At 55.5% G+C, this 26,299-nt stretch overlaps 1 protein-coding gene across 4 annotated transcripts in view; it reads right to left on the bottom strand.

Annotated features, from left to right (window-relative positions):
* LOC129016775 (tensin-3-like) overlaps nt 1–26,299 on the bottom strand; it is a 310,903-nt gene that overhangs the window by 20,487 nt on the left and 264,117 nt on the right. For 2 of the 4 annotated variants that reach the window (XM_063657179.1, XM_063657178.1), the window contains exon 15: nt 1,444–1,542. In XM_063657179.1, the coding sequence (XP_063513249.1) occupies nt 1,444–1,542 (99 nt within the window). Of the gene's footprint in view, nt 1–1,443; nt 1,543–6,150; nt 6,439–26,299 lie in introns of those variants that run through there. The other 2 variants (XM_063657181.1, XR_010124801.1) reach the window with 2 other exon arrangements.

Raw genomic sequence — 26,299 nt, 5'->3', positions numbered from 1 at the left:
AGAGACATGACAATTAATGCAATAGGAAATCCTGGATTGGATCCTGGATTACAAAGTTCAAAAAAAATGTATTTAGGGCACAACTGAGAAAATTTGGATGAGATTATAGCATCTGTTGATTGGACAGCAGTGTTGGGTGAATGCTGATATCCTGATATGGATGATTATATTCTGGTTATGAGAACTTTTCCCAGATTCCTCATCCTTTGCCCAGTGGTTTCATGGACAATGTGGCGATGGTAGCAGGAGAAGATGCTACATGTTTCCAATAACATGAACTTCCCTGCAGCAGTGCTGCCCACTGCCCAGATGAGTGCCCTGACTGCCGACAATGAGCAATGCTGAGACCCTGGAAAGAGGAACTGCCCTGCCTAGACCAGACAGATTTCTGGTAATGTTGTAATAATATTTTCTCCCTTCCTTCATGGAAGTGGTAAAGAATTGCCCTCACTGGAATAGATGCATATTGAAATATGGACTCCACTTCATATGCTTCTCATAGCATCAAATTATTTACATTTGCTGAGTTCTTATTCTCTGCTATCATACAATTACTACTGATGATGGAGCTTATTTTACAAAAAAAGAAGTGATGCGATGGGCTTCAGCTCATATTTATTGGTCTTGTGACATCCCACATCACCCAGAGGAACATGACCTCACAAGAAGCAGTTACTTCACCAACTGTGAGACCCTGAGGGGCTGGGTTTCTATCCTACAAGATGTATTAGATGCCCTGACCCAAGAGCCCTCCTACCCAGAATGCATGGTTCCATGTAGCAAGGATCATTGTGATGGTGGTGATGATGATGGTGAGGATGGTGATGGTGAAGGTGGAGGTGGTGATAATGAAGTGATAGTTATGTTGAGGATGATGAAGGTGATAATGATGGTGAGAATGGTAAAGGTGAACATGGTGATGGTGAGAATGGTGATGGTGGTGATTGTGATGGTGATGATAAGGATGGTGATGGCGAAGGTGGTGATGATAACAGTGATAGTTATGGTGAGGATAATGGTGATGATGATGAGGATGATGATGGTGAGAATGGTGATAGTGACGATGACAGTGATGGTAATGATGATAATGATGATGATTTTGAGGATGGGGAGGGTGACAATAATTATTATGGTGAGGATGGTGATGGTGAAGGTGGTGATAACGATAGTGATAGTTATGGTGAAGACGCTGGTGTTGATGATGGTGAGAATGGTGAGGGTAAGAATGGTGATGGCGATGATGATAGTGTTGGTGATTGTAAGGATGGTGATGGCGATCATGGTGATGCTGATAATGGTGCTGACTGGGCTATGAGGTAATGGAGGCAGAAAAATGGCAGTTTCTAGGAAGTATAGAGCCAGCTGGGAACTGCAAGGCAACCTTAGTGGGGGTGGAAGATGTCGGGCCTCTGCCTCATTTCTAGACATCTGGGGAAAGCTCACCCCTCACAGTAGTTCCAGGAACCCCTCCATCCAGCATTTCCTCCTCGCAATCAGCATGGAGCTTTTGGGGTGCAGAGAAGTGTCTTCTATTCTTGCGCTCTGTGGGAAGGGAAAAGGGGGAGTGGTATTTATGAACCCAGTATAATACAGTAGGGTCTCATCTAATATATTTTGGGAGAATTTTCAGCTGAAGAGAGCAAGCCTCAGAGAAGTCAGGTAACTTTATCTTCAATAACATCCAGGTGTGATTTATTGAACAGTTACTGTGTGCCAGGCAACATGCTGGGTTGTTCCTTATATGTTATCTCATGAAATCCTACAGCAACACAAGAAGACAGGCATAACTACCCCATTATAAAAATTGTGGTAAAATAAACTAAAAGTTACTGTCTAACTATGTTTAAGTTTACATTTCGGTGGCATTAAATACATTAACAATGTTGTGCAACCAATTTCCAGAATGCTTTTCATCTTGTAAAACTACAATTCTGTAACTCATTTAAAAACAACTCCCCAATCACCACCCTCCCCAGGACCTGGTAGCCACCATTTTCATGTCTGTCTGTATGGATTTGACTACTCTAGGTGCCTTGGAAAAGTGGAATAATACAGCATTTGTCTTCTTGGTCTGGCTTATTTTGCTCAACCTAATGTCCTCAATGTTCATTCTTGATGCAGCAGGTGTCAGAATCTCCTTCCTTTTCAAGGCTGAACACTATTCCACTGTATGCATAGACAGCATTTTGTTGATCCGTCCATCCATCCATGGACACTTGGGTTGCTTCCACCTTTTGGTTATTGTGGATGATGCTGCTCTGAACATGGTTGTGCAAGTATCTCTTCCAGGCTAGCCCCATTATACAGAAGTGCATAGAGAGATTCTGGGATGAGGGATGACCTGCCTGGGGCCTTTGGTGAGGTCCTGGTGGAGGATCTCCCAGACCTCAAAGGCAGAGTTCCTCTCCTCACCCCACTGCCTTTCTCAGGACCTGCCTCCTGCTCCACCACACAGTGCCCACTCCCTGGTACTAGACTTGCTAAGGCCGCTTGATCCCTGAAAATTCAGGGACAGGAACTGGTGAGCACAACTACAGTCACTCACTTCTCTGTCCCCTACTGCAGATTCTGTGCCAAACAATACATGATAATGACCTGCTTTCCACTCTTTCACCAGATGTGGACGAGGCACCTGCTGCATGCCAGGCATGTGTGGATACTGGATGGAGACCCCTGGGAAATGAGAAGATGTGAGCTCCTCAAGGCCAGGGGCATCCCTTTCACTTGCTGCTACCCTGTGAGGGATGGAGGGGAACCCTGAAGCATTGGAGAAGTGCATGAGTGACCTAGTTCAGATGATGATATCATAGTAACCCTGTTTATTCTCACCTACCATGTGCCAGGCATTACGCGATGTACTTTGCACACATTACCTGCTGTAAAGCTCAGAGACAACTGTAGGAGTGAATCTGTTATGCCTCCCACTTTACAGGGGAGGAAACTTATGCCCAGAGAGGTGAACCAGTCTTCCCCAGGCCTTGCAGCTAGTCTCTGGGATGTGGATCCAGGCGGTCTGACTCAGAGATCCCCTCATCCTCTTGGTTTTTGCCCCTGCAGCCCTCTGGCCTGTCCCCAGAGCCCTGTATCCTGCGCCACCCCGAAGATAACCTGGACATGGGCTTCAGCAAAGGAAGCAACCCCAGCACATCTCCATTTGATAGGGAGGAACCTCAGGCCCACCACAGGAGCCCTGGGCTTCAGGTGGTATAGGTGCTGGCTGAACCACAATGCACCCATGTTGGAGGATACACCCTAGGATGGACAGCAGCAGGAGGTCTCCCTGCCCAACACCTGGTAGTGGTACCTGAGAACAAAGGAGGAGAAGGAGGCTTTGGAAACAGGTGTGGAGAAGCCCAAGGAGGAAGAAGAAGTCTTGGACTATGGGCTGCTGGATGGCCTCAAGGAACCCATCCCAGAAAAGGAACTTTGAGACTTATACCAAGGGCTGAGATGAAAGTGCTCCCTATTTTCTATCCTGGAACTGCTGCAAACCTCGGTGTGACATCACAGGGCCTCATTTCCCTATTTGTAAAATGGGATTATATGGGGGTTCCAATGAGACACTGGACGGACAGCATTTTGAGAATTGTAAAAAATGTACAGTGAGGGAATTATTATCAATGGAGCATTGCTCTTCCAATAGTTAGTATTCTTTAGCAAATATTTGAAGGTAAAATATGATTTGTTGGGGAGGTTTGCAGCAGCTGAGACCCTCAAGAGTGTTTTCTGTCTCCGTTCAAAGCTGGCCTCTGACAGGGACCTTCTTGGTGCCACCCCTGGGCCCCTCATCCTTTGTGCAGGTTTCTCAGGGTTCTTATTTCTATTGCATCTTGTGGTTCCCTAGTGGATGGCGTGCTCCATCTTCACTCAGAGATAACTGCATCTCCTCCAGGCCCATGTCCCTTGTGCAGCACCCACTGCTCCCTCACCAGGATTCAAACCTTCTGTGACTGACCTCTGCTGACCTCCCTCATTCTTTCTGCTCCTCCAGTTCCATGCCTGTGCCCCTCAGTCCCGTGGCTCACACTCTCACCCAAGCTGTTCTCCATCGGGATTTCCTTGGCTCCCTTTTCTGCTCGGCAAATTTGTGTTCATCCTTCAAGCCCTGCACAGATGTCCTCCTCTCAAAGCCTCCCTGAGGTCACACAGTCCAGGAACAAGGTAGTCCTTGCTCCTCTGCAGCCTCTGGGTTTTGTGCCTTTATCACTTTGGTGTGACTGCCTGCCTCCTGCTGAAGGGAGGCATTTTGGCTTTACTCACCTCAGTATCTCCTGGGTCCAGCTGAGTGTCTGGCCTGACCCAGAATCCGTGCTCATCAAGGGTTTATAGTACTCACAAGGATCCAGGAATATTTTGCAAATAATACCACCCCCCCGCCAACGCTTCTCCAATGTTTACTATCTCAGCTCCTTTACTCTTTGACATTCAAATTTCTAAATGGCCTGTATGTATTTACAAAGCCTGGTAAAACGCCCTAGGATTATGTATGAAATTCAGCTTTCCGGCAAATGAATCATTTGGCATTGGCTGAGTATCTGCTCTGTGCCAGATACTAAGCTGTGATCTCTAGAAAGAGACATGAACTACTGACACAGTCCTTGACCCTGAAGAGCTCAGAATCCAGTGAGCTTGATTTCTTGTAAGTTAGAGACAGAGTTCAGAGCAGAAGCTCAGGCAGGAGAAGAGAAGTAAAAGAGACACACCAGAGGCAGTGACTGCCACACAGCTGTCTGGGGACACTGAGTGCAGCAACAAATAGCTTAGGCTGCCTTGGCAGCCCACGAAGGTATCACGGTTTGCTATTGCAGCATCTCACTGATGCTTTTGTTATGCTGATCTCTGCAAAGCCCCTCTGTGCCCCAGCCCAGGATGGTGGCAGCCATGCTGTGGAGAAAAGGGCAGTGACCAGGACCACAGACTCAGAGCTTGCACCCTGGGCCACCTGCGAATGGGAGCCCTTCACATGTTCTCTGCCTCTGTGTTCAGGTTGGGGGTCCCGGCCAAGGAAGGGAGATGACCCCCATGCTGCGTCAAAAGGACCCACTCCTGGGAACAGACTATCTCTTCTTTCTGGGTAGTTTCTGCCTCTGCAGTGAGTGGTGAAACCAGACACATCCTCTCTGTTGGTGTGACACAAAGACAGGCGTTCCTGCTCGTGGGCTGAATCTTCAGATGAGGGGAGGTGTAGCACACTCCTGTGCTCTGCTGACTAAGGCAGGGACACATGTCACCCCATCAGAATGAGTGCCAGACCAATGGCTAAAATAAAATCATTTCCAATATTCAAAGGAGTCACCTTCATTCATCTACAAATACTTTTCCTTTTCTTTTCTTTCTTTCTTTTTTTTTTTTTTTGAGATGGAGTCTTGCTCTGTTGCCTAGGCTGGAGTGCAGTGGCATGATCTTGGCTCACCGCAACCTCTGCCTCCTGGGTTCAAGTGATTCTCCTGCCTCAGCCTCCGGAGTAGCTGGGACTACAGGGACCCACCACCACATCTGGCTAATTTTTGTATTTTTCATAGAGACAATGTTTCACTATATTTGCCAGGCTGGTCTTGAGCTCCTGACCTTGTGATCCACCCACCTTGGCCTCCTAAAGTGCTGGGATTACAGGTGTGAGCCACCGCGCCTGGCCCAAGTTTTTTTCTATAAAACGACCTATTGCACTCAGGGTAGGGTAAATGAGGCATCATGCCTGCTGGCAACATGGGCCCTATCTGGAAAGTGAGTGCCCACCACCATGGCACAGTGCTGTGCAGTGCCTGTGTGGTGCTGAATCTCAGGAGCAGCCCCCATCCTGTGAACCACAACTACAGGGACCTTAGACATAAGCAAAGACCTCTGGTGGCCAGGCCTGCCAGCAAGCAGATGCTAACCCAGTCCTGGGGGTCTGCAGGGAGGTCGGGCCAGTGGAGAGGTGGCGAGACCCATGTATGGTCTCCCGAACTCCTGCCCATGCTATGCAATGTGGGCGACCACACACCTGATCTGCCTGGGAGGGTCCTGGTGTGCCCACTGCCTCACTGAGTTATGAGGGGTGCTGCCTCTCACATCTCACCAGTATCTCATTTGAAGGACAAATTATGTCTTCCCTTCTCCATCCTGTGGACCTCTGTTTCCTCATGTGCAAGTGGGGGATGATGTGCTTACATGGTTATGCAGTGGGCATATCGATAGGATCCATCTGTCAATACCCTGCATCCAGTGACCACCTGGAGCACACCTGCAGCTCGCAAGCTGGGCTTCCTGCTGCAGGGAGGGGAGTAAGCACTGCCTGGAGCCAGGGAGCTTCTCTGAAGGAGGTGTTGGAAAGGACTTGTTCCAGAATTTGGGCTTGTATTGGGAGCTTGCGGGAGGGTTGAAAGACGCCTTTGCTCCAGGTTGGATGCTGTCAGAGGCAGGGTGGATTCTATCACATGGCATCTTCCCCAATCTTACCTAGAAGGAAGGAAGACAAGACCAAAGCTAACGCTGCAATTGACAAAGAGGTAGTGGTCATGACATAGACACAGAGGAGGGGGTGTGAGGTCACTTTTGTCCATGTTTTGCATGAGATGAGCCATGATAGCTACCAAGTGACCTTGCTTTGTCTTGACCCATCATGGTCACAGAGCGACATTGTCTCATGCTGACAACCTGTGCAGTTCAACAGGAGAACACCAATGCCTTGCCAGCAGTGGTTGCCGTCCTCCTAAGGCCTCGCTGCTCCTCCTCTGGGACCGACTGCTGACCGTGGGAGGTGTGGAGTGGGAGGGGAATATGCCGTGGGTTTTTTTTTTGCAGAGCAAGGGCAGAGGACTCTGATGCCTTCAGCTCTGGCCATCCTGAGTGTTGTGATCTGCTTCCCCTGCTTCCTACACCACCCGGAATCCCACCACGCTGCTGCAGTCACTGCCAACACATAGTGCCTTCTAAGGGCCCCAGTGTCTCGGGGACACCCCCTCTCCCCTGGGAGGGAAGCAAGGTGCTCATGAAGGTCCCAGGTGGAGGTGCTGAAAGAGTGTGCAGGTGGCTTCTTGAGTGTCAAAGTCTGGGATTCCAGCTTTCAGCCTCAGGCTCCAGGTGTGTGTGCTGAGGTGGAATTTTATGCTCTCATTCACTCTCCTGTCTGGTCAGAGGAACTTGGGGCATTTCCTCTCTAGGGGAGGGAAAGGCCCTGGAGAGGTGGCCTTGCCCTGAACTGGGAAGGGGTTGGCATGGGAAAGCATGGGCCTGGGCTCTGCCTACTGCTTGCTGACAGCTTGGGCACAGCACAGCCCTCCCTGGGCTCCTGTCTCTTTTCTCTGTATGATTAGGTGGAGGTGGATGGGATTCTGCTTCTACTCCCAGTCCTTGGGCACCATGTCAGGTACTCACACACTTATGACCCCATCTGGTCCTTGGAACAGCACTGGGGGATGGATCTGTCAACCTCATGTTGCAAATGTTTGTTCTAAATCCCACACTCTGAAGTCAGAAATACCTGGGTTTGCCCTCAGCCACTGACGGTTGCTTGCTATGTGACCTTGGACAAGTCACTGCCCTTCTCTGAGCCTCAACACCCACATTTACACAGGGGAAGAATAATACCTCCCTCTTGGGCTGCTGTGAAGCAGAGCTAATGGGTACATTGCCTCAGGCACATTGCAGATGCTCAGGGTGTTGGTCTTTCCTTCCCTTTCTAGGTCTCCATTTCCTCATCTACACAGTAAGGAGCAACTCTATCCTGATTATAAATAAGACAATAGGTGAATGCACTCAGCAAGGCTGGGGGCAGGGATGCATAGAGAAGCTTCTTGCAAAGGTGAAGAATGTGTGCTCTGTGCCCCGTGCTGAGAGGCAGGTGAGAGGACAACAAGCCCAGTGACTGAGGCCTACAAAATGCCCCCTGCAGAGAGGGAGGATGAGCAGTGTTCTAAGGTGGGTGGTTGGCAGCATCCCCAGTGCTTGTAGGAGAAGCACGACTGCTTGTACTTGCTCAGGTGGGTGGTAGGTTAGGTTGTAAGGCATCTGCTGGGTATCAGATGTTGCACAAGCATCATCTCCGTGAATTCAATCTTTCCATCATCCCTGAGAGGTGGGCATTACAGGAGCATAGTGGGATTGAAACACAGGTCCTCTGAGCCTGTGCCTTTTCTACAAGGCAACTTGGTTCACAAGTAATAATAGGACCCAAAAATACACCCGCTATGCTGTGCTCACCTGATTTCATAACATCCTTGTGACCTGCGAGGTTTCTATACTGTCCTCATTTTATGGATGAGAAAACTGAGGCTCAGAGAGGCTGAATAATCTGCTCATCCTTCCAAAGATCTAAAGGGAAGAGAGGTGCTATAGCTGTGGGGCCTTCTATTCCTGGCAGGATGTGTGCAGTGCCCCAGGCCATTCTGACCCTAGTGCAGGCAGGAGAAAGGGCACATGAACAAATCCAGCAGCAAGCTTCCACTGAGGGCCTCCCTGGCCTTTGCTTGCGCTAGTGCTGAGGGAGAAACAGCCTTGTTCCTTCACATAACATGGTTTCCTGCCGCCCCCAGGATAAAGGTCAGAGTCCTCAGGTCTGTGTTTGAGACTCTTCATGGTCTGCTCCCACCTGCATTTGCAGCCAAATTCTCCACTACCGCACCAGTGCAGCAGCCCTGGCCATCTGTCCCATCCCACCATCCTGCCTTGGCTCAAGCTGTTCCCTCTGTCCCATGCTATTCACACATAGAACAAGGAGAAGCTTGATAGAGGCTAGCCTGAATTTTCCATTTGAGAGCATTTTCAGCTTCTGGAAACAGACATTTCACCCAAAATTCCAGATTCCCTGCTTCTCTGAAAATACATACATACATACATACATACATATATACATACATACATACATAAATCTGCTTTTACTCTGCACTATTCTATTTTTTGAGACAGAGTATCACTCTTGTTGCCCAGGCTGGAGTGCAGTGGTGCGATCTCCGCTCACCGCAACCTCTGCCACCCGGGTTCAAGTGAGTCTCCTGCCTCAGCCTCCTGAGTAGCTGGGATTTACAGGCATGCACCACCATAGCCAGCTGATTTTCATGTACTTTTTTTAGTAGAGATGGAGTTTCACGATGTTGGTCAGGCTGGTCTCCAACTCCTGACCTCAGGTGATCCATCAGCCATGGCCTCTCACAGTGCTGGGATTACAGGTGTCAGTCACCTCGCTTGTCCAATCTGCACTATTCCTTAGTGTCACACTATCTGAGCCAAACAATGTCTTTCTCATTTGGACGTGAACTTCAGGGTCTAATTTTTGTATTTTTAGTACACATCAGGTTTTTGTTTTTTTTTTTTCCACAGAGTTTAATTCTTCTCACCCAGGCCAGACGGTGCAGTGGCATGATCTCAGTTCTATGCAACCTCCGCCTCCTGGGTTCAAGAGATTCTTCTGCCTCAGCCTCCAGAGTAGCTGGGATTACAGGTGTATGTCACCATACAAGGCTAATTTTTTGTATTTTTAGTAGAAACAGTGTTTTGCCATATTGGGAAGACTGGTCTCGAACTCCTGACCTTAGGTGATGAACCCTCCTTAGCCTCCCAAAGTGTGGAATTACAGGCATGAGCCAGAGCCTGGCCTCACCTGGCTCAATCTCTGTATATTTGAAGAGACAGTGTTTCACCGTGTTGGCCAGGATGGTCTTCATCGCCTGACTTCGTGATCCGCTGGCCTCACCTCAGCCTCCCAAAGAACTGGGATTAGAGGTGAGAGCCACCGCACCCACCCTCAATGTAGCTTATTATCAAAGTATTTACATAGAAATATTAATCAAACGGCACAAGCGCAGATCCGATTTTGGCCCCCTCCCAGTGAGATAGGATGGGCTCATCACATCTGGTGAGGCAGGCAGGGCCTCGCTGCAGCACAGAATGATCCCATAGGTCTCAAGGCGCAGCGTCAGCTGAAACTTCACTGATCCATCAGCCCTCTGCCTCCCTCCTCCTTCGAAAGAGCAGGGGCCTGCCCCGCTTCTAAAAGCCTTGGGGCTCCGGAAAGCCGACCGCGCTTTACAGGACACGTGCGGGCAGGAACAGGGGCGAATCCGAGGTGGAGACCATGAGACCACGCGTGGCACTGGCGTATCCCACAGCACATGGTGTGAATGTGTGTCACCGGAGGCATATCGGGAGACGGCGAAACAAACGGTGGTGTCCAGGTATGGGCCAGTGGAAGGCGGGAACAAGTGACCCTTCGGTCAGTGCCAAGGGAAATCAAAGAACACCTGGGATTCCGTGGGTGGGGGTCCTGTGCCTGACCCAAGCCAGGTTTTCAAATGCCTATCAGAGGAGCAAAGAAGTTTCTGCAGAATTCGCCCCACACCCAACCCTCCTCCTCCCTGGTAGCCCTGACGCAACTTCCCCTGCACCCAGCCCCAGCCCCAGCCCCAGCCCCAGCCACAGCCCCAGCCCAGTCCCTCTGGTTCCCTGACATTCGTTTCGGCCACAAGATCAAGGGAGTCAGTCCACCCAGGAGCAGAGGACAGGAGGTCCCTCAAGAATGAGACAGGAAGTGCAGAGGAAATGCGACACCACCTGTCCTAGAAGACAAGGCCAGTCACGCTCGCCTAGCGCTCATTCTAGGCAATCCACCCACCCATGAGGAGAAACCTGGAGAACAAGGAAGCTTCCCGGTCTGAGACACGTATGGAAGCCAAGAAATCCAGGGTCATGAGACCTGCCCAATGAAGCAGAAAGACGTTTGGAGAGAGATACAATCATGACACGGATCTGCAGGAAGTGTGTCCCTGACGCACTGGGAAGTCATCTTTGTTGAAGACATTTGGCCAGAGCGAGAGGCATCCAGGCCCCTGAGAAACACGTGAGGCAGAGCAAGAGGAAGGATAGAGCAGAGGCCAGAGCCCCGGCAGGATACAGCGCCGTGCCACCGCCAGGGGCATAAGGGGAGGGGTTCCAAAAAGGTGGCTTGTCCAGAGAGGCCAGCATTCCAGGGACAGGGATTGTTGCCATCTCCCATTCCCGGCTTCTTCTTCTACACGGTATCGTGGTGTGGCTTCATTCCTCAGAGAAGAGCCGTGAAAAGATACAACCATCTTCTCTGATGTGGTTCTGCTCCCCTACTGCAGGACAAAGAGCTCCTGTGGGGCTCTTTTCCTTGGTTGCTGTGTGGTCATCTTGATCTTAGAAAAGAGGCAGCTCATGATGGGCATGAGATTTCAATTGCTCCGGGACCGATGCATCTCCTAACGTGGGCCAGGCCTTCACACACCCAAAGCGGATCCGCGGCGGCGAAAACGATTGACAACCGGCCTCATGACCCAGGCAGAGACGCAGAAAGAGGCTCAGCAAAGACAGGCCGACATGTCAGAAATCGCTTTGTGGTGCACAGGGCACATTCGTCCAAAGACACACACGCACAAGGGCACACACACACTAACCGACAGAGAGAGGGAAAGAAAGACACAGAGACTGAGAGACAGAGAGAGAAGAGAGAATGGGACACACACACACACACACACACACACACACACACACACACACACACAGAGTCATCCAGCAAAGGCATTGAAACACACCCCTCCAGGCAACGCCTGAGGCTGCGGGGTTCTGCTCTCGACGAGAACGACCCTCGGGTGAGAGAACAGCCCAGGGGCACGCAGGCCGACCTGTCCTCGAGATGACGGCGGCACGACTTTTGGGGAGACTCACCCCAACAGCGTCCGGGCAGGCCTGAGGCTGTGATGCCGTGCTGCTTCCCCCGGACTCCGCCTGGGGTTTCCACATCCTGGTCGGCCCTTTGCGACTCCTGGTATCCGGAGACGTTCCCGTAGACCCCGTAGAGATGTCAGGCCGGAGCCTCAGAGCCCCGCCACCCAAGCACTGCCGCGGAGGGCTCCTGCTTTGCCGAGCCTCAGGGACCGGTTTCTAAGACAACCGTGGGAAGCACTGTGACAGCAGGAGCCGCTCGCGCCTCGCGCATGCGCATTGGCTGGATCGAATCGCGCTCCGCTCCTGGCAGTCAGGCTGCGTCCCCTTTAAATAATGAACCCTCTGCAGGGCTGCAGCGAGGCTCCCGCTGCAGCCGCGGCGGCGTGTGGATACGGGGTCCAGCTTGGGACGCCGTGGGAGAGGGGGCCGCCGGTTCCCTGTCCCAGGGCCAAACCCCCAGCAGTCCCGCCCTCAGGATCCCCTTGAGCCGACTTCCACCGAGGGAAGGGGAGCTTCAGGACGCCTGCTGTGTTCTGGGGACTCCCGTTCAGATCCGATTTTGTCCCCCTCCCAGTGAGATAGGATGGGCTCATCACATCTGGTGAGGCAGGCAGGGCCTCGCTGCAGCACAGAATGATCCCATAGGTCTCAAGGCGCAGCGTCAGCTGAAACTTCACTGATCCATCAGCCCTCTGCCTCCCTCCTCCTTCGAAAGAGCAATGGCCTGCCCCGCTTCTATAAGCCCTGGGGCTCCGGAAAGCCGACCGCGCTTTACAGGACACGTGCGGGCAGGAACAGGGGCGAATCCGAGGTGGAGACCATGTGACCACGCGTGGCACTGGCGTATCCCACAGCACATGGTGTGAATGTGTGTCACCGGGGGCGTATCGGGAGACGGCGAAACAAACGGTGGTGTCCAGGTATGTGCCAGTGGAAGGGGGGAACAAGTGACCATTCGGTCAATGCCAAGGGAAATCAAAAAACACCTGGGATTCGGTGGGTGGGGGCCCTGTGCCTGACTCAAGCCAGGTTTTCAAATGCCTATCAGAGGAGCAAAGAAGTTTCTGCAGAATTCGCCCCACCCGCAACCCTCCTCCTCCCTGGTAGCCCTGACACAACTTCCCCTGCACCCAGCCCCAGCCCCAGCCCCAGCCCCAGCCACAGCCCCAGCCCCAGCCCCAGCCCCAGCCCAGTCCCTCTGGTTCCCTGACATTCGTTTCGGCCACAACATCAAGGGAGTCAGTCCGAACAGGAGCAGAGGAGAGGATGTCCCTCAACAACGAGACAGAAAGTGCAGAGGAAATGCGACACCACGTATCCTAGAAGACAACGCCAGTCACGGTCGCCTAGCGCTCATTCTAGGCAATCCACCCACCCATGAGGAGAAACCTGGAGAACAAGGAAGCTTCCCTGTCTGAGACACGTATGGAAGCCAAGAAATCCAGGGTCATGTGACCTGCCCAATGAAGCAGAAAGACGCTTGGAGAGAGATACAATCATGACACGGATCTGCAGGAAGTGTGTCCCTGACGCACTGGGAAGTCATTTTTGCACAAGGGCACACACACACTAACCGACAGAGAGAGGGAAAGAAAGACACAGAGACTGAGAGACAGAGAGAGAAGAGAGAATGGGAGACACACACACACACACACACACACACACACACACACACACACACAGACACACACACACACAGAGTCATACAGCAGAGGCATTGAAACACACCCCTCCAGGCAACCTCTGAGGCTGCGGGGTTCTGCTGTCGACGAGAACGACCCTCGGTTGAGAGAACAGCCCAGGGGCACGCAGGCCGACCTTTCCACGAGATGACGGCGGCACGACTTTTCGGGAGACTCACCCCAACAGCATCCGGGCAGGCCTGAGGCTGGAATGCCGTGCTGCTTCCCCCGGACTCCGCCTGGGGTTTCCTCATCCTGGTCGGCCCTTTGCGAATCCTGCCAACCGGAGACGTTCCCGTCGACCCCGTAGAGATGTCAGGCCGGAGCCTCAGAGCCCCGCCACCCAAGCACTGCCGCGGAGGGCTCCTGCTTTGCCGAGCCTCAGGGACCGGTTTCGAAGACAACCGTGGGAAGCACTGTGACGGCAGAAGCCGCTCGCGCCTCGCGCATGCGCATTGGCTGGACCGACTAGCGCTCCACTCCTGGCAGTCAGGCTGCGTCCCCTTTAAATAATGCCCCCTCTGCGCGGCTAAAGCGAGGCTCCCGCTGCAGACGTGGCGGCGTGTGGATACGGGGTACAGCTTGCGACGCCGTGGCAGAGGGGGCCGCCGGTTCACTGTCCCAGGGACAAACCCCCCAGCAGTCCGCCCTCAGGATCCCCTTGAGCCGACTTCCACCGAGGGAAGGGGAGCTTCAGGACGCGTGCTGTGTTCTGGGGACTCCCGTTCAGATCCGATTTGGGCCCCCTCCCAGTGAGATAGGATGGGCTCACCACATCTGGTGAGGCAGGCAGGGCCTCGCTGCAGGACAGAATGATCCCATAGGTCTCAAGGCGCAGCGTCAACTGAACCTTCACTGATCCAACAGCCGTCTGCCTCCCTCCTCCTTCGAAAGAGCAGGGGCCTGCCCCGCTTCTAAAAGCCCTGGGGCTCCGGAAAGCCAACCGCGCTTTACAGGACACGTGCGGGCAGGAACAGGGGCGAATCCGAGGTGGAGACCATGAGACCACGCGTGGCACTGGCGTATCCCACAGCACATGGTGTGAATGTGTGTCACCGGAGGCATATCGGGAGACGGCGAAACAAACGGTGGTGTCCAGGTATGGGCCAGTGGAAGGCGGGAACAAGTGACCCTTCGGTCAATGCCAAGGGAAATCAAAGAACACCTGGGATTCCGTGGGTGGGGGTCCTGTGCCTGACCCAAGCCAGGTTTTCAAATGCCTATCAGAGGAGCAAAGAAGTTTCTGCAGAATTCGCCCCACACCCAACCCTCCTCCTCCCTGGTAGCCCTGACGCAACTTCCCCTGCACCCAGCCCCAGCCCCAGCCCCAGCCCCAGCCCCAGCCCCAGCCCCAGCCCAGTCCCTCTGGTTCCCTGACATTCGTTTCGGCCACAACATCAAGGGAGTCAGTCCACCCAGGAGCAGAGGACAGGAGGTCCCTCAAGAATGAGACAGGAAGTGCAGAGGAAATGCGACACCACCTGTCCTAGAAGACAAGGCCAGTCACGCTCGCCTAGCGCTCATTCTAGGCAATCCACCCACCCATGAGGAGAAACCTGGAGAACAAGGAAGCTTCCCGGTCTGAGACACGTATGGAAGCCAAGAAATCCAGGGTCATGAGACCTGCCCAATGAAGCAGAAAGACGTTTGGAGAGAGATACAATCATGACACGGATCTGCAGGAAGTGTGTCCCTGACGCACTGGGAAGTCATCTTTGTTGAACACATTTGGCCAGAGCGAGAGGCATCCAGGCCCCTGAGAAACACTTGAGGCAGAGCAAGAGGAAGGATAGAGCAGAGGCCAGAGCCCCGGCAGGATACAGCGCCGTGCCACCGCCAGGGGCATAAGTGGAGGGGTTCCAAAAGGGTGGCTTGTCCAGAGAGGCCAGCATTCCAGGGACAGGGATTGTTGCCCTCTCCCATTCCCGGCTTCTTCTTCTACACGGTATCGTGGTGTGGCTTCATTCCTCAGAGAAGAGCCGTGAAAAGATACAACCATCTTCTCTGATGTGGTTCTGCTCCCCTACTGAGGACAAAGAGCTCCTGTGGGGCTCTTTTCCTTGGTTGCTGTGTGGTCATCTTGATCTTAGAAAAGAGGCAGCTCATGATGCGCATGAGATTTCAATTGCTCCGGGACCGATGCATTTCCTCACGTGGGCCAGGCCTTCACACACCCAAAGCGGATCCGCGGCGGCGAAAACGATTGACAGCCGGCCTCATGACCCAGGCAGAGACGCAGAAAGAGGCTCAGCAGAGAGAGGCCGACATGCCAGAAATCGCTTTGTGGTGCACAGGGCACATTCGTCCAAAGACACACACGCACAAGGGCACACACACACTAACCGACAGAGAGAGGGAAAGAAAGACACAGAGACTGAGAGACAGAGAGAGAAGAGAGAATGGGACACAAACACACACACACACACACACACACACACACACACAGAGTCATCCAGCAAAGGCATTGAAACACACCCCTCCAGGCAACCCCTGAGGCTGCGGGGTTCTGCTCTCGACGAGAACGACCCTCGGGTGAGAGAACAGCCCAGGGGCACGCAGGCCGACCTGTCCTCGAGATGACGGCGGCACGACTTTTGGGGAGACTCACCCCAACAGCGTCCGGGCAGGCCTGAGGCTGTGATGCCGTGCTGCTTCCCCCGGACTCCGCCTGGGGTTTCCACATCCTGGTCGGCCCTTTGCGACTCCTGGTATCCGGAGACGTTCCCGTGGACCCCGTAGAGATGTCAGGCCGGAGCCTCAGAGCCCCGCCACCCAAGCACTGCCGCGGAGGGCTCCTGCTTTGCCGAGCCTCAGGGACCGGTTTCTAAGACAACCGTGGGAAGCACTGTGACGGCAGGAGCCGCTCGCGCCTCGCGCATGCGCATTGGCTGGATCGAATCGCGCTCCGCTCCTGCCAGTCAGGCTGCGTCCCCTTTAAATAATGAACCCTCTGCAGGGCTGCAGCGAGGCTCCCGCTGCAGCCGCGGCGGCGTGTGGATACGGGGTCCATCTTGGGACGCCGTGGGAGAGGGGGCCGCCGGTTCCCTGTCCCAGGGCCAAACCCTCAGCAGTCCCGCCCTCAGGATCCCCTTGAGCCGACTTCCACCGAGGGAAGGGGAGCTTCAGGACGCCTGCTGTGTTCTGGAGACTCCCGTTCATATCCGATTTTGTCCCCCTCCCAGTGAGATAGGATGGGCTCATCACATCTGGTGAGGCAGGCAGGGCCCCGCTGCAGCACAGAATGATCCCATACGTCTCAAGGCGCAGCGTGAGCTGAAACTTCACTGATCCATCAGCCCTCTGCCTCCCTCCTCCTTCGAAAGAGCAATGGCCTGCCCCGCTTCTATAAGCCCTGGGGCTCCGGAAAGCCGAACCCGCTTTACAGGACACGTGCGGGCAGGAACAGGGGCGAATCCGAGGTGGAGACCATGTGACCACGCGTGGCACTGGCGTATCCCACAGCACATGGTGTGAATGTGTGTCACCGGGGGCATATCGGGAGACGGCGAAACAAACGGTGGTGTCCAGGTATGTGCCAGTGGAAGGGGGGAACAAGTGACCATTCGGTCAATGCCAAGGGAAATCAAAAAACACCTGGGATTCGGTGGGTGGGGGCCCTGTGCCTGACCCAAGCCAGGTATTCAAATGCCTATCAGAGGAGCAAAGAAGTTTCTGCAGAATTCGCCCCACCCGCAACCCTCCTCCTCCCTGGTAGCCCTGACACAACTTCCCCTGCACCCAGCCCCAGCCCCAGCCCCAGCCCCAGCCCCAGCCCCAGCCCCAGCCCCAGCCCCAGCCCAGTCCCTCTGGTTCCCTGACATTCGTTTCGGCCACAACATCAAGGGAGTCAGTCCGAACAGGAGCAGAGGAGAGGATGTCCCTCAACAATGAGACAGAAAGTGCAGAGGAAATGCGACAGCACCTATCCTAGAAGACAACGCCAGTCACGGTTGCCTAGCGCTCATTCTAGGCAATCCACCCACCCATGAGGAGAAACCTGGAGAACAAGGAAGCTTCCCTGTCTGAGACACGTATGGAAGCCAAGAAATCCAGGGTCATGAGACCTGCCCAATGAAGCAGAAAGACGCTTGAAGAGAGATACAATCAGGACACGGATCTGCAGGAAGTGTGTCCCTGACGCACTGGGAAGTCATCTTTGCACAAGGGCACACACACACTAACCGACAGAGAGAGGGAAAGAAAGACACAGAGACTGAGAGACAGAGAGAGAAGAGAGAATGGGAGACACACACACACACACACACACACACACACAGAGAGAGAGTCATACAGCAGAGACATTGAAACACACCCCTCCAGGCAACCTCTGAGGCTGCGGGGTTCTGCTGCCGACGAGAACGACCCTCGGGTGAGAGAACAGCCCAGGGGCACGCAGGCCGACCTGTCCTCGAGATGACGGCGGCACGACTTTTGGGGAGACTCACCCCAACAGCGTCCGGGCAGGCCTGAGGCTGGAATGCCGTGCTGCTTCCCCCGGACTCCGCCTGGGGTTTCCTCATCCTGGTCGGCCCTTTGCGAATCCTGCCAACCGGAGACGTTCCCGTCGACCCCGTAGAGATGTCAGGCCGGAGCCTCAGAGCCCCGCCACCCAAGCACTGCCGCGGAGGGCTCCTGATTTGCCGAGCCTCAGGGACCGGTTTCTAAGACAACCGTGGGAAGCACTGTGACGGCAGAAGCCGCTCGCCCCTCGCGCATGCGCATTGGCTGGACCGACTAGCGCTCCGCTCCTGGCAGTCAGGCTGCGTCCCCTTTAAATAAAGCTCCCTCTGCGCGGCTGCAGCGAGTCTCCCGCTGCAGCCATGGCGGCGTGTGGATACGGGGTCCAGCTTGGGACGCCGTGGCAGAGGGGGCCGCCGGTTCACTGTCCCAGGGACAAACCCCCCAGCAGTCCGCCCTCAGGATCCCCTTGAGCCGACTTCCAACGAGGGAAGGGGAGCTTCAGGACGCGTGCTGTGTTCTGGGGACTCCCGTTCAGATCCGATTTGGGCCCCCTCCCAGTGAGATAGGATGGGCTCACCACATCTGGTGAGGCAGGCAGGGCCTCGCTGCAGCACAGAATGATCCCATAGGTCTCAAGGCGCAGCGTCAACTGAACCTTCACTGATCCAACAGCCCTCTGCCTCCCCCCTCCTTCGAAAGAGCAGGGGCCTGCCCCGCTTCTAAAAGCCCTGGGGCTCCGGAAAGCCGACCGCGCTTTTCAGGACACGTGCGGGCAGGAACAGGGCCGAATCCGAGGTGGAGACCATGAGACCACGAGTGGCACTGGCGTATCCCACTGCACATGGTGTGAATGTGTGTCACCGGAGGCATATCGGGAGACGGCGAAACAAACGGTGGTGTCCAGGTATGGGCCAGTGGAAGGCGGGAACAAGTGACCCTTCGGTCAATGCCAAGGGAAATCAAAGAACACCTGGGATTCGGTGGGTGGGGGTCCTGTGCCTGACCCAAGCCAGGTTTTCAAATGCCTATCAGAGGAGCAAAGAAGTTTCTGCAGAATTCGCCCCTCACCCAACCCTCCTCCTCCCTGGTAGCCCTGACGCAACTTCCCCTGCACCCAGCCGCAGCCCCAGCGCCAGCCCCAGCCCCAGCCCCAGCCCAGTCCCTCTGGTTCCCAGACATTCGTTTCGGCCACAACATCAAGGGAGTCAGTCCACCCAGGAGCAGAGGACAGGAGGTCCCTCAAGAATGAGACAGGAAGTGCAGAGGAAATGCGACACCACCTGTCCTAGAAGACAAGGCCAGTCACGCTCACCTAGCGCTCATTCTCGGCAATCCACCCACCCATGAGGAGAAACCTGGAGAACAAGGAAGCTTCCCGGTCTGAGACACGTATGGAAGCCAAGAAATCCAGGGTCATGAGACCTGCCCAATGAAGCAGAAAGACGTTTGGAGAGAGATACAATCATGACACGGATCTGCAGGAAGTGTGTCCCTGACGCACTGGGAAGTCATCTTTGTTGAAGACATTTGGCCAGAGCGAGAGGCATCCAGGCCCCTGAGAAACACGTGAGGCAGAGCAAGAGGAAGGATAGAGCAGAGGCCAGAGCCCCGGCAGGATACAGCGCCGTGCCACCGCCAGGGGCATAAGTGGAGGGGTTCCAAAAGGGTGGCTTGTCCAGAGATGCCAGCATTCCAGGGACAGGGATTGTTGCCATCTCCCATTCCCGGCTTCTTCTTCTACACGGTATCGTGGTGTGGCTTCTTTCCTCAGAGAAGAGCCGTGAAAAGATACAACCATCTTCTCTGATGTGGTTCTGCTCCCCTACTGCAGGACAAAGAGCTCCTGTGGGGCTCTTTTCCTTGGTTGCTGTGTGGTCATCTTGATCTTAGAAAAGAGGCAGCTCATGATGGGCATGAGATTTCAATTGCTCCGGGACCGATGCATCTCCTCACGTGGGCCAGGCCTTCACACACCCAAAGCGGATCCGCGGCGGCGAAAACGATTGACAACCGGCCTCATGACCCAGGCAGAGACGCAGAAAGAGGCTCAGCAAAGACAGGCCGACATGCCAGAAATCGCTTTGTGGTGCACAGGGCACATTCGTCCAAAGACACACACGCACAAGGGCACACACACACTAACCGACAGAGAGAGGGAAAGAAAGACACAGAGACTGAGAGACAGAGAGAGAAGAGAGAATGGGACACACACACACACACACTCACACACACACACACACACAGAGTCATCCAGCAAAGGCATTGAAACACACCCCTCCAGGCAACCCCTGAGGCTGCGGGGTTCTGCTCTCGACGAGAACGACCCTCGGGTGAGAGAACAGCCCAGGGGCACGCAGGCCGACCTGTCCTCGAGATGACGGCGGCACGACTTTTGGGGAGACTCACCCCAACAGCGTCCGGGCAGGCCTGAGGCTGTGATGCCGTGCTGCTTCCCCCGGACTCCGCCTGGGGTTTCCACATCCTGGTCGGCCCTTTGCGACTCCTGGTATCCGGAGACGTTCCCGTGGACCCCGTAGAGATGTCAGGCCGGAGCCTCAGAGCCCCGCCACCCAAGCACTGCCGCGGAGGGCTCCTGCTTTGCCGAGCCTCAGGGACCGGTTTCTAAGACAACCGTGGGAAGCACTGTGACGGCAGGAGCCGCTCGCGCCTCGCGCATGCGCATTGGCTGGATCGAATCGCGCTCCGCTCCTGCCAGTCAGGCTGCGTCCCCTTTAAATAATGAACCCTCTGCAGGGCTGCAGCGAGGCTCCCGCTGCAGCCGCGGCGGCGTGTGGATACGGGGTCCAGCTTGGGACGCCGTGGGAGAGGGGGCCGCCGGTTCCCTGTCCCAGGGCCAAACCCCCAGCAGTCCCGCCCTCAGGATCCCCTTGAGCCGACTTCCACCGAGGGAAGGGGAGCTTCAGGACGCCTGCTGTGTTCTGGGGACTCCCGTTCATATCCGATTTTGTCCCCCTCCCAGTGAGATAGGATGGGCTCATCACATCTGGTGAGGCAGGCAGGGCCCCGCTGCAGCACAGAATGATCCCATAGGTCTCAAGGCGCAGCGTGAGCTGAAACTTCACTGATCCATCAGCCCTCTGCCTCCCTCCTCCTTCGAAAGAGCAATGGCCTGCCCCGCTTCTATAAGCCCTGGGGCTCCGGAAAGCCGACCGCGCTTTACAGGACACGTGCGGGCAGGAACAGGGGCGAATCCGAGGTGGAGACCATGTGACCACGCGTGGCACTGGCGTATCCCACAGCACATGGTGTGAATGTGTGTCACCGGGGGCGTATCGGGAGACGGCGAAACAATCGGTGGTGTCCAGGTATGTGCCAGTGGAAGGGGGGAACAAGTGACCATTCGGTCAATGCCAAGGGAAATCAAAAAACACGTGGGATTCGGTGGGTGGGGGTCCTGTGCCTGACCCAAGCCAGGTTTTCAAATGCCTATCAGAGGAGCAAAGAAGTTTCTGCAGAATTCGCCCCACCCGCAACCCTCCTCCTCCCTGGTAGCCCTGACACAACTTCCCCTGCACCCAGCCCCAGCCCCAGCCCCAGCCCCAGCCCCAGCCCCAGCCCCAGCCCCAGCCCAGTCCCTCTGGTTCCCTGACATTCGTTTCGGCCACAACATCAAGGGAGTCAGTCCGAACAGGAGCAGAGGAGAGGATGTCCCTCAACAATGAGACAGAAAGTGCAGAGGAAATGCGACAGCACCTATCCTAGAAGACAACGCCAGTCACGGTCGCCTAGCGCTCATTCTAGGCAATCCACCCACCCATGAGGAGAAACCTGGAGAACAAGGAAGCTTCCCTGTCTGAGACACGTATGGAAGCCAAGAAATCCAGGGTCATGAGACCTGCCCAATGAAGCAGAAAGACGCTTGGAGAGAGATACAATCATGAAACGGATCTGCAGGAAGTGTGTCCCTGACGCACTGGGATATCATCTTTGCACAAGGGCACACACACACTAACCGACAGAGAGAGGGAAAGAAAGACACAGAGACTGAGAGACAGAGAGAGAAGAGAGAATGGGAGACACACACACACACACACACACACACACACACACACACACACACACAGAGAGTCATACAGCAGAGGCATTGAAACACACCCCTCCAGGCAACCTCTGAGGCTGCGGGGTTCTGCTGTCGACGAGAACGACCCTCGGGTGAGAGAACAGCCCAGGGGCACGCAGGCCGACCTGTCCTCGAGATGACGGCGGCACGACTTTTGGGGAGACTCACCCCAACAGCGTCCGGGCAGGCCTGAGGCTGGAATGCCGTGCTGCTTCCCCCGGACTCCGCCTGGGGTTTCCTCATCCTGGTCGGCCCTTTTCGAATCCTGCCAACCGGAGACGTTCCCGTCGACCCCGTAGAGATGTCAGGCCGGAGCCTCAGAGCCCCGCCACCCAAGCACTGCCGCGGAGGGCTCCTGCTTTGCCGAGCCTCAGGGACCGGTTTCTAAGACAACCGTGGGAAGCACTGTGACGGCAGAAGCCGCTCGCGCCTCGCGCATGCGCATTGGCTGGACCGACTAGCGCTCCGCTCCTGGCAGTCAGGCTGCGTCCCCTTTAAATAATGCCCCCTCTGCGCGGCTGCAGCGAGGCTCCCGCTGCAGCCGTGGCGGCGTGTGGATACGGGGTCCAGCTTGGGACGCCGTGGCAGAGGGGGCCGCCGGTTCACTGTCCCAGGGACAAACCCCCCAGCAGTCCGCCCTCAGGATCCCCTTGAGCCGACTTCCACCGAGGGAAGGGGAGCTTCAGGACGCGTGCTGTGTTCTGGGGACTCCCGTTCAGATCCGATTTGGGCCCCCTCCCAGTGAGATAGGATGGGCTCACCACATCTGGTGAGGCAGGCAGGGCCTCGCTGCAGCACAGAATGATCCCATAGGTCTCAAGGCGCAGCGTCAACTGAAACTTCACTGATCCAACAGCCCTCTGCCTCCCTCCTCCTTCGAAAGAGCAGGGGCCTGCCCCGCTTCTAAAAGCCATGGGGCTCCGGAAAGCCGACCGCGCTTTACAGGACACGTGCGGGCAGGAACAGGGCCGAATCCGAGGTGGAGACCATGAGACCACGCGTGGCACTGGCGTATCCCACAGCACATGGTGTGAATGTGTGTCACCGGAGGCATATCGGGAGACGGCGAAACAAACGGTGGTGTCCAGGTATGGGCCAGTGGAAGGCGGGAAGAAGTGACCCTTCGGTCAATGCCAAGGGAAATCAAAGAACACCTGGGATTCGGTGGGTGGGGGTCCTGTGCCTGACCCAAGCCAGGTTTTCAAATGCCTATCAGAGGAGCAAAGAAGTTTCTGCAGAATTCGCCCCACACCCAACCCTCCTCCTCCCTGGTAGCCCTGACGCAACTTCCCCTGCACCCAGCCCCAGCCCCAGCCCCAACCCCAGCCCAAGCCCCAGCCCAGTCCTTCTGGTTCCCTGACATTCGTTTCGGCCACAAGATCAAGGGAGTCAGTCCACCCAGGAGCAGAGGACAGGAGGTCCCTCAAGAATGAGACAGGAAGTGCAGAGGAAATGCGACACCACCTGTCCTAGAAGACAAGGCCATTCACGCTCGCCTAGCGCTCATTCTAGGCAATCCACCCACCCATGAGGAGAAACCTGGAGAACAAGGAAGCTTCCCGGTCTGAGACACGTATGGAAGCCAAGAAATCCAGGGTCATGAGACCTGCCCAATGAAGCAGAAAGACGTTTGGAGAGAGATACAATCATGACACGGATCTGCAGGAAGTGTGTCCCTGACGCACTGGGAAGTCATCTTTGTTGAAGACATTTGGCCAGAGCGAGAGGCATCCAGGCCCCTGAGAAACACGTGAGGCAGAGCAAGAGGAAGGATAGAGCAGAGGCCAGAGCCCCGGCAGGATACAGCGCCGTGCCACCGCCAGGGGCATAAGGGGAGGGGTTCCAAAAGGGTGGCTTGTCCAGAGAGGCCAGCATTCCAGGGACAGGGATTGTTGCCATCTCCCATTCCCGGCTTCTTCTTCCACACGGTATCGTGGTGTGGCTTCATTCCTCAGAGAAGAGCCCTGAAAAGATACAACCATCTTCTCTGATGTGGTTCTGCTCCCCTACTGCAGGACAAAGTGCTCCTGTGGGGCTCTTTTCCTTGGTTGCTGTGTGGTCACCTTGATCTTAGAAAAGAGGCAGCTCATGATGAGCATGAGATTTCAATTGCTCCGGGACCGATGCATCTCCTCACGTGGGCCAGGCCTTCACACACCCAAAGCGGATCCGCGGCGGCGAAAACGATTGACAACCGGCCTCATGACCCAGGCAGAGACGCAGAAAGAGGCTCAGCAAAGACAGGCCGACATGCCAGAAATCGCTTTGTGGTGCACAGGGCACATTCGTCCAAAGACACACACGCACAAGGGCACACACACACTAACCGACAGAGAGAGGGAAAGAAAGACACAGAGACTGAGAGACAGAGAGAGAAGAGAGAATGGGACACACACACACACACACACACACACACACACACACAGAGTCATCCAGCAAAGGCATTGAAACACACCCCTCCAGGCAACCCCTGAGGCTGCGGGGTTCTGCTCTCGACGAGAACGACCCTCGGGTGAGAGAACAGCCCAGGGGCACGCAGGCCGACCTGTCCTCGAGATGACGGCGGCACGACTTTTGGGGAGACTCACCCCAACAGCGTCCGGGCAGGCCTGAGGCTGTGATGCCGTGCTGCTTCCCCCGGACTCCGCCTGGGGTTTCCACATCCTGGTCGGCCCTTTGCGACTCCTGGTATCCGGAGACGTTCCCGTGGACCCCGTAGAGATGTCAGGCCGGAGCCTCAGAGCCCCGCCACCCAAGCACTGCCGCGGAGGGCTCCTGCTTTGCCGAGCCTCAGGGACCGGTTTCTAAGACAACCGTGGGAAGCACTGTGACGGCAGGAGCCGCTCGCGCCTCGCGCATGCGCATTGGCTGGATCGAATCGCGCTCCGCTCCTGCCAGTCAGGCTGCGTCCCCTTTAAATAATGAACCCTCTGCAGGGCTGCAGCGAGGCTCCCGCTGCAGCCGCGGCGGCGTGTGGATACGGGGTCCAGCTTGGGACGCCGTGGGAGAGGGGGCCGCCGGTTCCCTGTCCCAGGGCCAAACCCCCAGCAGTCCCGCCCTCAGGATCCCCTTGAGCCGACTTCCACCGAGGGAAGGGGAGCTTCAGGACGCCTGCTGTGTTCTGGGGACTCCCGTTCATATCCGATTTTGTCCCCCTCCCAGTGAGATAGGATGGGCTCATCACATCTGGTGAGGCTGGCAGGGCCCCGCTGCAGCACAGAATGATCCCACAGGTCTCAAGGCGCAGCGTGAGCTGAAACTTCACTGATCCATCAGCCCTCTGCCTCCCTCCTCCTTCGAAAGAGCAATGGCCTGCCCCGCTTCTATAAGCCCTGGGGCTCCGGAAAGCCGACCGCGCTTTACAGGACACGTGCGGGCAGGAACAGGGGCGAATCCGAGGTGGAGACCATGTGACCACGCGTGGCACTGGCGTATCCCACAGCACATGGTGTGAATGTGTGTCACCGGGGGCGTATCGGGAGACGGCGAAACAAACGGTGGTGTCCAGGTATGTGCCAGTGGAAGGGGGGAACAAGTGACCATTCGGTCAATGCCAAGGGAAATCAAAAAACACCTGGGATTCGGTGGGTGGGGGCCCTGTGCCTGACCCAAGCCAGGTTTTCAAATGCCTATCAGAGGAGCAAAGAAGTTTCTGCAGAATTCGCCCCACCCGCAAACCTCCTCCTCCCTGGTAGCCCTGACACAACTTCCCCTGCACCCAGCCCCAGCCCCAGCCCCAGCCCCAGCCCCAGCCCCAGCCCCAGCCCAGTCCCTCTGGTTCCCTGACATTCGTTTCGGCCACAACATCAAGGGAGTCAGTCCGAACAGGAGCAGAGGAGAGGATGTCCCTCAACAATGAGACAGAAAGTGCAGAGGAAATGCGACACCACCTATCCTAGAAGACAACGCCAGTCACGGTCGCCTAGCGCTCATTCTAGGCAATCCACCCACCCATGAGGAGAAACCTGGAGAACAAGGAAGCTTCCCTGTCTGAGACACGTATGGAAGCCAAGAAATCCAGGGTCATGAGACCTGCCCAATGAAGCAGAAAGACGCTTGGAGAGAGATACAATCATGAAACGGATCTGCAGGAAGTGTGTCCCTGACGCACTGGGAAGTCATCTTTGCACAAGGGCACACACACACTAACCGACAGAGAGAGGGAAAGAAAGACACAGAGACTGAGAGACAGAGAGAGAAGAGAGAATGGGAGACACACACACACACACACACACACACAAACACACACAGAGAGAGTCATACAGCAGAGGCATTGAAACACACCCCTCCAGGCAACCTCTGAGGCTGCGGGGTTCTGCTGTCGACGAGAACGACCCTCGGGTGAGAGAACAGCCCAGGGGCACGCAGGCCGACCTGTCCTCGAGATGACGGCGGCACGACTTTTGGGGAGACT

The sequence above is a fragment of the Pongo pygmaeus genome, chromosome 19, assembly GCF_028885625.2.
Source record: "Pongo pygmaeus isolate AG05252 chromosome 19, NHGRI_mPonPyg2-v2.0_pri, whole genome shotgun sequence".
In the NCBI taxonomy this organism is placed as follows: domain Eukaryota; kingdom Metazoa; phylum Chordata; class Mammalia; order Primates; family Hominidae; genus Pongo; species Pongo pygmaeus.
The sequence above is the reverse complement of the archived record's forward strand: the minus strand, read 5'-3'. Positions and strand labels throughout refer to the sequence as shown.